The sequence below is a fragment of the Lepisosteus platostomus genome, chromosome 12, assembly GCF_059453375.1.
Source record: "Lepisosteus platostomus isolate fLepPlt1 chromosome 12, fLepPlt1.hap1, whole genome shotgun sequence".
NCBI lineage: Eukaryota > Metazoa > Chordata > Actinopteri > Semionotiformes > Lepisosteidae > Lepisosteus > Lepisosteus platostomus.
Window position 1 is genome coordinate 31,065,838 of NC_142622.1, and position 12,912 is coordinate 31,078,749.

At 38.9% G+C, this 12,912-nt stretch overlaps 1 protein-coding gene across 2 annotated transcripts in view; it reads left to right on the plus strand.

The window, feature by feature from the left end:
* plcl2 (phospholipase C like 2) overlaps positions 1-12,912 on the plus strand; it is a 115,173-nt gene that overhangs the window by 71,482 nt on the left and 30,779 nt on the right. Inside the window, exon 3 of one of the 2 annotated variants that reach the window (XM_088601615.1) lies at positions 4,549-4,752. The exons of the other annotated variant lie outside the window; for it this stretch is intronic. Within the exon in view, the coding sequence (XP_088457741.1) occupies positions 4,549-4,752 (204 nt within the window). The remainder of the gene's footprint in view (positions 1-4,548; positions 4,753-12,912) is intronic. 2 annotated transcript variants of the gene reach the window in all.

Below are 12,912 nucleotides of genomic sequence, written 5' to 3' on the forward strand. Positions count from 1 at the left end.
CTTTTCAACCTTTTGCCACATTTCAGGCTTCAAACATAAAGATATAAATTTTTTATTTTATGTGAAGAATCACCAACAAGTGGGACACAATTGTGAAGTGGAACGAAATCTATTGGATTTTTGAAACTTTTTTAACTAATAAAAAAATGAAAAGTGGGGCGTGCAAAATTATTCGGCCCCTTTACTTTCAGTGCAGCAAACTCACTCCAGAAGTTCAGCGAGGATCTCTGAATGATCCAATGTTGTCCTAAATGACTGATGGTGATAAATAGAATCCACCTGTGTGTAATCAAGTCTCTGTATAAATGCACTTGCTCTGTGATAGTCTCAAGGTTCTGTTGAAAGCGCAGAGAGCATCATGAAGACCAAGGAACACACCAGGCAGGTCCGTAATATTGTTGTGGAGAAGTTTAAAGCCGGATTTGGATACATAAAGATTTCCCAAGCTTCAAACATCCCAAGGAGCACTGTGCAAGCGATCATCTTGAAATGGAAGGAGTATCAGACCACTGCAAATCTACCAAGACCTGGCCGTCCCTCTAAACTTTCAGCTCAGACAAGGAGAAGACTGATCAGAGATGCAGCCAAGAGGCCCATGATCACTCTGGATGAACTGCAGAGAACTACAGCTGAGGTGGGAGAGTCTGTCCATAGGACAACAATCAGTCTTACACTGCACAAATCTGGCCTTTATGGAAGAGTGGCAAGAAGAAAGCCATTTCTCAAAGATATCCATAAAAAGTCTCGTCTAAAGTTTGCCACAAGCCACCTGGGAGACACCCCAAACATGTGGAAGAAGGTGCTCTGGTCAGATGAAACCAAAATCGAACTTTTTGGCCACAATGCAAAACGATATGTTTGGCGTAAAAGCAACACAGCTCATCACCCTCAACACACCATCCCCACTGTCAAACATGGTGGTGGCAGCATCATGGTTTGGGCCTGCTTTTCTTCAGCAGGGACAGGGAAGATGGTTAAAATTGAGGGGAAGATGGATGCAGCCAAATACAGGACCATTCTGGATGAAAACCTGTTGGAGTCTGCAAAAGATCTGAAACTGGGACGGAGATTTATCTTCCAACAAGACAATGATCCCAAACATACAGCAAAATCTACAAAGGAATGGTTCACAAATAAACGTATCCAGGTGTTTGAATGGCCAAGTCAAAGTCCAGACCTGAATCCAATCGAGAATCTGTGGAAAGAGCTGAAAACTGCTGTTCACAAACGCTCTCCATCCAACCTCACTGAGCTCGAGCTGTTTTGCAAGGAAGAATGGGCAAGAATTTCAGTCTCTCGATGTGCAAAACTGATAGAGACATACCCCAAGCGACTTGCAGCTGTAATCGCAGCAAAAGGTGGCTCTACAAAGTATTAACGCAAGGGGGCCGAATAATTTTGCACGCCCCACTTTTCATTTTTTTATTAGTTAAAAAAGTTTAAAAAATCCAATAGATTTCGTTCCACTTCACAATTGTGTCCCACTTGTTGGTGATTCTTCACATAAAATAAAAAATTTATATCTTTATGCTTGAAGCCTGAAATGTGGCAAAAGGTTGAAAAGTTCAAGGGGGCCGAATACTTTCGCAAGGCACTGTAAATAAATAAAACTGAAAGGTCCAGCACCAGCTGGATTCGAACACACAACCTGCCAGTTGGTAGTCACGCAACTAGACCAGTAGGCTACAAGACAGCTCGCATAAACAGGCAGGCGAAACAGCCCTCCCGCAGTACACGGATATAATCATACCGTTATTAAATTCTTGAGATACGCGATTCCATATTATATTCCCTTTAAATCAAATTCTTAAAGTATGCTTGTTGACTCCGGTATCACGTTAGTTAAAGACTTCGAAGCTTACAATGTTTAGGGAGAAATGGAATACTGGTGTGTATTTTTTTCTTTTCATGATAGGTGTCGCATTTTAAATAATTTTCGTAGTTAGAAATTATGAAACGCCCTGTTAAAAGCAAGGAAGTTTTTATGCCCGTTGAAGTAAAACAAAATGCCTGACAAAGTATGGCTTGGACAGATTCCAAGTGCTTGTACAAATGTGCTAAAGAAATTATACTTTGAGTATACAGCTTGTCCAAAGTCATCCATTATTAATACTATTAGTAATATCTTCAGTAAAGGCTTTGATGCATAAATATTTCTGATAAAGGTAGGTTGTGTACTTTTGTCCAACTGAGCAATCTTCCTTTCATAAAATATACCAACATTTGAATGACTGATGATTAACATGCTGTAATACACAGTTCAAAATTAAAGGCTCGAATGCTGCACATGAGAGGTTAAGCTCCCCCTGGCGGTTTTACAAGGCGACGCCGGATAGCTAGTCACGTGACACACGTGATACCGCGTGATACCCCGGTGGGCGTGTCGCGGTATGCCGTGAAATACCTCACCCATTTTGAATGGCTGCATCTGTAATTAAATCATTCCAGTGAGGATATACTCCCCCTATGGACACTCTTTGTTTACTATTCATTATCACTTCTCAAGATAATTAAATCTGGTATGAGGAACTATAATGAAGGTGACTCAAGTATGCCTAGATGAATAGCCATGTTTGTGTTTGCACTCCTGATCCTTCATCTGCTGAGTTAAGGAAACTCGGTGAGTGGCCAGATTAGAAATTTCTAGAAACCCCCAGAAATGCCCTGAAACTGCCACGTGGTAGGATTTCAAAAGAGATAGCAGAGAAGTGTGTAGGAAGAGAGTGTCCAAGTTTGTGAAGTAGGAGGCAGGAATAAGCAAGCTACAGCTGACCATCTAACTTCATTTACAGCATGTCCACATTTTAGTGCGTTAAAGTGATGAAGATTAGTATCTGATGAAAGAAGTGGTTAGGTTCTGAGAACTCACTCCTATTGTAAATCACATGACATTGTAGGATGTGTTATCTTCCTCATATTCAAGCTGGTGTCAAAATGCTTTTCCAACTCAGAGTTTACACTGTTTATTTACACTACTCCCCTGTCAATCTAGTTTTCAATATTATACGATCTGTTTGTATCCTTTACTGTTGTTACTTGGTTAAAGTTTTATAATATATTTTTTTAATAAAAATTAAATTAGTCAAGCAAGACTTTTCAAAACCCATGCTGAATTTCCACAGTAGTCATTTTTCCATAGATGATGCTTTGATTTACTGTAGTTCAAATTATCGTTTCCATAAAAAATGGTTGTAATCCTGATAGGTGTTCAGGCAAACTGATTCATGATGTATGCTACAATTTTACTTGCCTTAGTTGCGACACACTTAGCTCTATTTCTCATGATAGTGTGGATCAGTCCCAGGCCAATATTTCATCTAAGGGCTATAGGAGAGCAATGGCCAATGTGACCCCTTTCTTCAAGAGCAGTGGTACAAGTTGGATGGAGAACATCACTTATCAGTTGAACATAAGGAAGGATACAAACATGCCGTGTGGTACATATACTGTAACTCGTTTGGTTTCCAATAGCAAATTGATCTGAGGATCTTATCCAGTAGTTTCTTTAATGATTCCAGTCAGGTTGCCTGATTCACCTTTTACAACACTGAATATATCATGGTCCATTTGAATTCAATCATATCATACAAATTACATTACAAATTTAGAACTTACAGAATATGAAACATCTCAAAAGAAATGTTTAATGATTTTTTTAAGTAATGTTGTGACTGTTAAAATTTAACTGGCTTTCTGTTTATTTCAGGATTCTGCAGTTTTCCTTTATTGACTATTGTTGAAAGAGACTGATTAACCTTAAAATCAGGTGTTTCCCAGACACCTCCTTTGTCTTACTGGCTTCTTCTTTTTGTTTAATAATAGTTTTCATCCAGTAAAGTCCATAGATGTTCTCTAGATTCTTCTGTCATCTGTCATGAGACTGACATTAATGAAATCTTTCATTCTGTGAATTCACTTGATATAGCTGTTTAATGTACTTTTGAACGTGGAGGCTCATGACCATTTTAAAAATTATGTTGGTGATTGGAGAATTATGAAAAGGAACATAAAACATCTGGTCAAATGCAGTACAATTTGATTTAGTATCATACTGTATAGATACAAATATGAGTTTATAGTCTCAGGTTTTCTACTGAATTGTAAAAGAAGAAAACCATTTTTAGAACAAAAGCATAAAAATACACTACCGCCCTCACAGACCATTTATATAATATGATTTGGTAAATATGGACCTTGGCAAAGAAAGCAAGCAACCTGGAGAACAGGAATAGGATCACAGTAAAGATGTACTGTATTTTTTAAAATTTTGTGTACATATCAAATGGCTTGCTTTAATTTAAGGGGATTTCAGGCACTTGGGTAAAAGTTTTTCTTATATAGACCTCTTTAAAAAGCTTCTTGGGGATTCAGTCTTTAACTTGTTGCTTTTGTTTCACACTGACTTGTAAGCTTTCTTACATTACAAATTCATTAGACCAGTTAATTAAAGCTTGTAAAATTACAATCAAAATCAATGGGTATGGATCTAACACTTGGACACTTGTGATCTTATCAAAGTTCTCTACATCTTTCTCTCTCTTCTTCTAGAATGCTATTGTCCCCTTTAAAGAATTGTGTGGCCTTTCTCCTGTGGCTAATCTCATGCAGTGCATTTTGGCACTGTCCACACGCTTAATGAGTGGAGACAACACACCCTTTGTGGTATTCAACCTCAAGGACCAGTATCCCAACATGGAGCCACAAGGACAGATTCCAGAGATGCTGAAGAAAATTGTGACTGCCTATGATGCTGTAAGTACAGCTGTGTTTTCCTGTCAAATGTTTTTATTTTCCTAGTCTTAACTGAGGCATTGAAAATCAATGTGAATGCATTTTGTTCAAAGCAGTGTTCATGCATTTTCACCTCAAAGAATTAAACCATTTCCTAGAACGTTTACAAGTTATTATAAAATTACCCGATCAGATTTAAGATACAGTATTCTTGTGCACTTTTTCATTCTTTGAAGCTTGCTTTCGGATGATTTTGTAAATACGAAAATGTGATGTTCCTGGGGGACCTCCTGAAAAATCACCTGCAGCACAAGCCAGATCATGTCACTGGTTAAAGAATTGCCAGTATTTGTACAGTATTTCTGATACAAACTCTTCCCCTCTCACCGGAGGAACCTAAACATCATAGTTTATGACACAGTCTTGCATGTCCTCAAAGCCATATTGGAAGAAATGTCCTCAGGTACTGTATGTTCAACGTTCATATTTCTTAGCGACTGAAATTTCAAAACACACTCAAATACAGAGATTCAAGAAAGATAATTACTTAATTTCTAAAGTGTATCATGTGAGGTGAAAGTGACATGTTGCCTTGGCAGCTGCAGCTACAGCTGAGGGAAGTGAGTGCTAATGAGCCTCAGCTGTGAGAGGACTGCCGAACACTTCCTAGAGCGGAGACCAAGCAAGACCTCAGTCCTTAGCTAGCTGCAGGCAAGAGCGGACCCAAGATCAGGTCTCCTGTACGCAGTGAGAGAGCCGAGCCTAAGCAGGACAGCAGTGGGTGTGAGGCACTGCTGGTGTGAGCGTCTGCCTAAAGAAAGAGGGGTTGGCCGATTTTCAGGAGAGAGAGTGGGGTCCATCTGACTCTGGTGGTGAGCATGCGTTGGTAACAGAGTGAGGGCGCCGCAGATGCTGTTTAGTGTGAGAACGCAGCGGTGGCTGGGCACAAGGAAGGGTGTGCTTGCAGCTGCATGAGTGTGAGAACGTAGTGGTGGCTGGGCACGAGAGTAGAAGTGCTTGCAGCTGTGAAGGCACAGCCTAGGGCCTGTGAGTGAGACGCCAGAGAGGTTGTGTGAGTGTTTAGGGAAAGTGTGTTGTGGCCAGAAACAAGGAAGGCCCAAAACAAAAAGAGCATCATCAGGTTAAGCTTGTTGGGTATCGTGAGTGAAGGGCTTGGTGAGGTGAGGGACCCCTAGATGACAGCGACAAAGGCAAGAGTCTGAGCTGAGGGTCCAGAGGTCCATGACCTGCACCTTGCCACGATGAGAAAGCCACACAGATCATCAATCTCGGAGGAGAGCCTGTATAAAAAGTAAAATAAGAGTGAAAAAGTTCCCCAGCAGTTTATTTTCTCATGTCCGGAGCAAAGAACACGCCTGTTTGTACCCAAGGTGGTAGCCTCACATGATGTGTTAATAGGATGCCTAGCTTGATATTTACATTATTTCAGATTAAATGACCTTGTACAGCTGGTGAAATGTGCTCTTTTGTAGCACACTGGAAGCTTGTTAAGACAGTACAAGGTATAAGATGGAGGAGCCGGAGCCTATTCTGGCATCAATTGGTGCAAGGCAGGGTACACCCTGGATGAGACACCAGTCGCGGGGCACAGACATGGACACAAACATGCACACACTCACAGCAGGGCCAATTTCCCCAGAAGATCTACCAGTGTATTTTCAGACTATGGGAGGAAGCCAGAGTACCTGTAGGAAACTCAATGTGAACATAGGAAGAACATACAAACTCCACACAGATAGTGCCCCAGGTCTGGAATGGAACCAGGGCTCAAGCACTGCAAGGCAGCAACGCTAGCCACCTCAACACCATGCTGCCTCTTTCTAGATTGAATTTCTAGTTTAATTAAATTAAAAATGATTTAGTAATGCCATTGCAGTTTTCTTTTGACACACACATTATAGATTAAGTTTTACATTATTTTTAGAGAAGGAGAAGAAATGAAACCAGGCTCATTTTACAGTTGTAGTGTGCTTCATGATGACAGGATGAGATATAACTTGTCTGCCCAAGAATAATAATGGATGAGGGGTTGCTTTATGGGGGTCCTTAAAATTTAAAAAAATTTGATATTTGAAATGTAATTATACAGCATAAAACAAGCACATAAACGCAACCTTCGAAAAAGCATATTAAGAACAGTCTTGTTCGTGCTTATATACTGTATACTGGAGTTTTGCAACAGCAACTTAGACATTGTGTCACCTAAATTTAAAATAAAATAATAATTAAAAATAAAAAGAACTTTAATTGTAGCTGTACGATAGCAGAGCCTTCTCATGCTATAAGCTGTTTTTGTATTCAGAAATAACTTTTAAATTATTTTACTTATTCTTGTAAGCTCTAGGGTATTTTAGGGGTTTATCATTAAATGGTAGACACTTTTCTAGTGTCTTTACCAGGTGTTGTTTATGTCAATTTGTTTGTGTTTATGTGTACAGTAAATATTGTTTTAATTGCAATTATACTTAGCAATTTTATAATGCTAAAGCAATGGAGAAAAAGAAAGCGTTATTTACAGATGTGATTTGTATTTTAGAGCAAAAAAGGACTTAAAAGTAGCATTTTTCCTCCCTGGTTTATGATCAGTTTTACGACACCTGAGTGATGCTTACTGACATATTGGTCTAATCCTGTAATTGAATAGGCAGAAACAATAGATTACTTTGTGGGTCACATCGTTAAGCAATATATTTGTGACCAACATTTTTTTCCTTTTGCTAAAAAACATAGTTAGAATGCTTCACAGCTTCTTGAGTGGCTTAAGAAAAGATATTAAAAATCAGTGTCAGATATTAGTTCTGAGGCTTTTAATATTGTCCATGCATAAGACTAATATATCTTATAAATTCTATACTATTTATATATTCTATTATAAATATATACTAATACATTCTTAACATTGTCTGCTGTGTCTCATTTTTGCAGAGACCAAGTTCAGAAAACTGTTTCAGAGATGTTGTGCTATTTAGGCGAAGTACACCTTCCATAATCCTATCGGGCTGTTCCTATCTTGCTTGTTTGTTGCAAGTCAATTAGCTGCTTGCCAGTTTTCATGCAAGTCCTGGCCAAGTCTGGTGGCTTCACCTGTAGTGTTTGATTTGATAGATCTGGTATCCTTAGCGATACCAGATACAAGATATGATGAGGTCAGGACCCTGGTGGAGTGGTGCCTTGACAATAATCTTTCCATCAGTGTCAGCAAAGCAAAGAGCTGGTCATTGATTTTAGAAAGCAGGGTGGGGACCAAACCCCTATCCACCTCAGTGGGGTGGCTGTAGAGATGGTTATCAGCTAATCACTAATGATTTAACCTGGTCCCTGCATGTAGCTACAAAGGATGGAGCATGAAGCTACAAAGGAGGCACTACGGTGCCTTTACTTCCGCACACAGTTAAAAAAAAGTTGGTCTGTCTTCAACTGCCCCTACCACATTTAATAGGTGCGGTATTGAGAGTGTGCTCATATGTGGTATTACAGCATGGTTTGGCAGCAGCTCGTTGTCTAATCAGAAGGCGTTAAAAGGTGTGATAAAGTCAGCCCGGTCCATCATTGGAGTACAGCTCCTCTCTATTTCGGCCAGTTTTACCTAATAGACTATTAATTCAACAGACATGTTTATTTGTATCTGCGCTAGTGGTGCATGGATTGACCCACACTCATGGGCAGTTGCGGGTTTACCCCCGGGTCAGGCGGGCTCAGGTTAAAAAAAAAGGATTGTAGACCGGGTCGGGTGGTGCGGGTTCGTTTCTCACAACTGCGGGCTGGTGCTGGTAAAAAAAAGCCGACCTGCTCATCACTATTGTTCAGTGCAATTTCTAATGGAGCGTGTTCGAACCAGGTTCGGGTCAGTACTTTTAGCATTTTAAATCAGGTCCGGCGGGTGCGGGTTCGTTTCTCACAACCGCGGGCGGGTGTGGGTCAAGAAAAAGCCGACCCGAGCATCACTAGTGTCACGATCGCAAACCCCTCCTCTTAAGGGTGCTCCAGACCTTCCTTGTTTGTCTCATTCCCCGCACCGGTTCCTTGTTCCAGCCCCTTTTCAGTTCCCCCTTAAAAGCCAGACGCTGACGCTAATCAGGGCTCTGCATTGGTTCCCGCATCATGCTAGCCTGGGACCTGGATGCGTCTGGGTCCATTATGGTTTTAAGTTTCTGTTTCTGTTTCTGTTCCCGTTCCCCCTGCCGGTCCCGACCCGGCTCTGGTTTTTAATCTTCAGTCTCGGATGGATCGCCTGGCCTTGGACTTATGCTCTGTTTTAGAATTTCTCTTTGGACTCGTCCCTGGATTGTTTGCCTCGCTTTCACCTCCCCCAACCACCAGCACTCCTTGGATGCGCCCCCCTGTCTTTATTCCCGTATCCTGCATGCCTTTTTCCCTCAGTGTTTCCTCACTCAACCCAAGATCGTGTCGTCTGCATAGGGTCCGGAAAGGACTGTTCCTGACAACTGGTCTGCACCTTTCCATTCACACATTCTAAAATTAATCTGTATATGACTTCCCTAATAAAGTGAAATTTAATTGATATCTTATTGCTATAACATTAGATAAAAGGACTTGAAGATACATAAGCATAAGCTTCTGGTATCCAAGAGGTGTTACTGTCCTTAAATAATTCCCTTTGAAAAGAAAAAACGTGATCAATAAACTAAAGTGACTATTGTTTGCATGTTTAAAAGCACCTAAATCAGTTGTTAATATGTGCAGCTTTATTCTAGTGTCCTGTTGATAGATATGTGCCACTTCTCTGAACAGCATTTGCTAGACTGCTGTGATAAAAGGGTCCCTTTTGCTGCAGCTGTGAATAATTCAAAACCACTTCCTTGTTTATTAGGGGAATTTGTTGCCTCTCAAGTGGGTTCACCGCCCTTGCTGTCGTATCAGCATAAATAGCAGGTGAATTATCTGGTCTCTGCATGACCCTATTTCAGAAAAACTTTAGTTTTCATTCTTACTGTAAGTGCATTAGATGGACCTTGTTTGCCCAACCAAAGTCCAAGCAACACATATTGCATTGAGGTGACATAACCTTTTAACTGAAAAGGGTTGAGAGAGCATTTAGGAATTTGATTAATATCTAGGCAAGGTTTTTTTCTAAAGTTTTATTTTTAAAGGCGCTAACTAAGAGCACAGTTTGAGCTCTACGTCCAGGTATTATGGGTTCAAACCTGTGTGTCACATAGCCTTCCATAGCCAGGATTGCCCAGGATGCAACACACAATTGACTAAGTGCTGCCGGGATAATTTTGAGATTAATCAACAGGACTCTTCTGTGACTTGCTGGGTGCCTGCAGCCTTTGCTTTGACATCACTGAGAGACGTGCTGCTCCTCCAGTCCGTGCTCCCTCTTCTGAAATTTGCTATGTAGCTTACATACTGTACAACTGAAAAATGGCTCTGAAGGTACAGCAGATGTGCTGGAGGAGCACATCAACATTTGATGCTCTGTACAAGATCTGGATGTGGTACTGCAAGAAGGTTCAGGTGACATCAGCAGAGATTGGAGGTTTCAAAAGTTTGTGCCAATTCCATATTCAGTATTTAATAATTGGGAATTCCACAGTTTACAAAAACAATTTCTCATTTGCTTCTACTTTGCTTAGCTTAAAATCTTTATATTCTTTGTTTTTTATTGTTTCTTATCTACTTTTTTGAGTTTTTAAAGGAATGCTAATGCAAATTAAATACTACCTGAAAAAAACTGTGCTTACTAAATAATTCAATACCCATGTAATATAAACATGTTATGTATAAGGTTGAATTACTGTTTCTGCACCTTGCAAGAAATTGCAGTTTTAAATTCTGGCTGACATGAGGTGATTTGCTTTTTGTCTTCTGTAAAACTGAGATATCCCTAAATAATACAAGTTAGGTAAGAGTTGGTCAAAATGAGATAGCGTTCAGGGAGTAAGAATAAATGAACACTGTATTTGTTGTAAAGAAAGGAAAAACAGAATTCACGCTCAGACAGAAATGTTACATGGTATGTTCACAGTTTCAAAATCACTATATGTACTGTATGTGCACTAAATTTAGTAGGACTTTTTTCAGCTTATATGACATATGGAAATAGCTGATGTGTAATAATGGTAAGGCCACTTCAATTGGTGACAGAAACATAGTTCTGGACAATTACAGTATATACCCTTTGAAGGCTTGCACCCTCCAGTGAGAAGGGGGTTGAACATCTCACCCCATCTGGTCATTATCTGTCTGTTGCGCTAGCAGGATTTATTTAATGCTAATACCAATTCATGTTATCTTAAAGTACAGTATAAAAAAGTCTGCCTATGAACAAGGATCAGCTACTGTATGTGAAGTATTTGAAAACAGAGATTTTTTTTCTTAATCACACAATACTGTACATAGTTGCTGTTTTTGTGTATACAGTACATGAATCCTTTTTTTTTATATTCCCTTTCATGAAACCATGAACTTTGTTAACAGTCATTTGCAAAGTGAGCTCATGAATAATACTAAATTGTAAATAAGGGTATTTCCACTGATCTTGACAAGGTTTGTGTATTTTAACCATAACCCTCAGGATCTGTGCCTAGAGGTGTTTCAACAAGGATGCTGCAGATGTGGTGTTGTTTTTAGTCTTATTTGACAGTTTGCAGTTGTAACCATGGCAAAATCTTGGCTCTGATTCAGATTTAAATAAATGTTATATAATACATTATAAAAAATCAGTCCACTGCTACTGTTATTTATTTGTTCAGATTACACTTTATTTATAAGGTGAAAAAGAAAGATGTTTGGGTGCTTTTATTTATAACTTTTAAGATAAATTTCTTTTTAATCCTAAAAAAAACAGCAAATGTTGACAGTATTCATTTAAATCCTTTAATGAAGCATTTTTCTTTTCTGTGGGAAATTGATGGCACACACGTACAACCTTGTAAATCTCTGCATCCCTCTGTTAACAACAAAATTTACATTGCCCTAAGAGCAATCTTGAAGCTTAATGGAAATGTAAATGGACTTTGGCTGGTATTGCCAGACCACAGCACATTATAATGACTTTTATATCGATTGCTGTGTCACACTGGTAAGTGTGGACATCAATGTGTTGACGGACATATGGTGACATTAAAACAACTGTAATTAAAAGTGTTTTTTTACAAGGCTCTCTGAAGGATTGATCTCTGAACTGTGTAACTGTATTCATTTTTATTGTTAATCTTTGCAATTGCTGAAAAGCCTTCATGGGAATACACAAGCCAGTGAAGAGCATGCAGTATATAAAAAGTAATGCTAAATGTAAGCAAATTAGAAAAAAATCTGTATTTAAGTTGTAGGACAATGGTGACTTTCTCCACTTCCGATCAATGATTAAGTACTGCTTTATGATGCAAGCATTCTCACTGTAGACAAACTACTGAAAAACCTGTGACAGGAAAGGGGTTACAACAGACTAGCTCATGTGCTTATTCCTCCTATTGAAAGTGTACTTCTCATGTTTAGTGTTTCTTTATACATTGCTCACTCGTAGCTTTTGTTGTAATGTTAACATGACCATATAAAGTGTATTCAAATTCATTATATTGGAAAAATAAGGATACCCTTCAGCCGGTACAGTTTAGAAAAATAAGGCACATCTTATTTCTCACATTTTAATTAGAATCAATTTTCTTTACATATTTAAAGGAATACATTATATCCTTCTCCATTTTACTTCTCATTAATTTTACATTTTCTTTTTGTCTTCTGACCCTTCCTTTTAATTTTGTTCTTTTTGATCAGGTGCTATAATCTGATTTGATCAACTACTTCAGAAAAAACTAACTTTGGATAAATGATGGTAAATTGTGTAAATAGGCAGAGTAAATTCTTGCTACTGTACATAACTCTGTGAAACAATCTTTTGTAAAGTATGAACCTGCTCTTCTCCATACTCAAGTCATTTTCCCTTTTAAGAAGCACACAAATGGCCCCTCGGAAACTGTGCCATATCAACATTCTTCTGAAGGGTACAAACTATGCTAATTTTTACTGGTCAACAACCCACTGTTGATTTTTTGTTTCTCCTTCTTTTCGAATACTGGTACAAGATGTACAAGAAATTACTTGTACATATTTGTTTAACAGACACAATCTGAGAAGTTTCTTTTTTAGGATTTGGTTTTGATTCTGAATATACGTGTCTTGCAAAAGTATTCA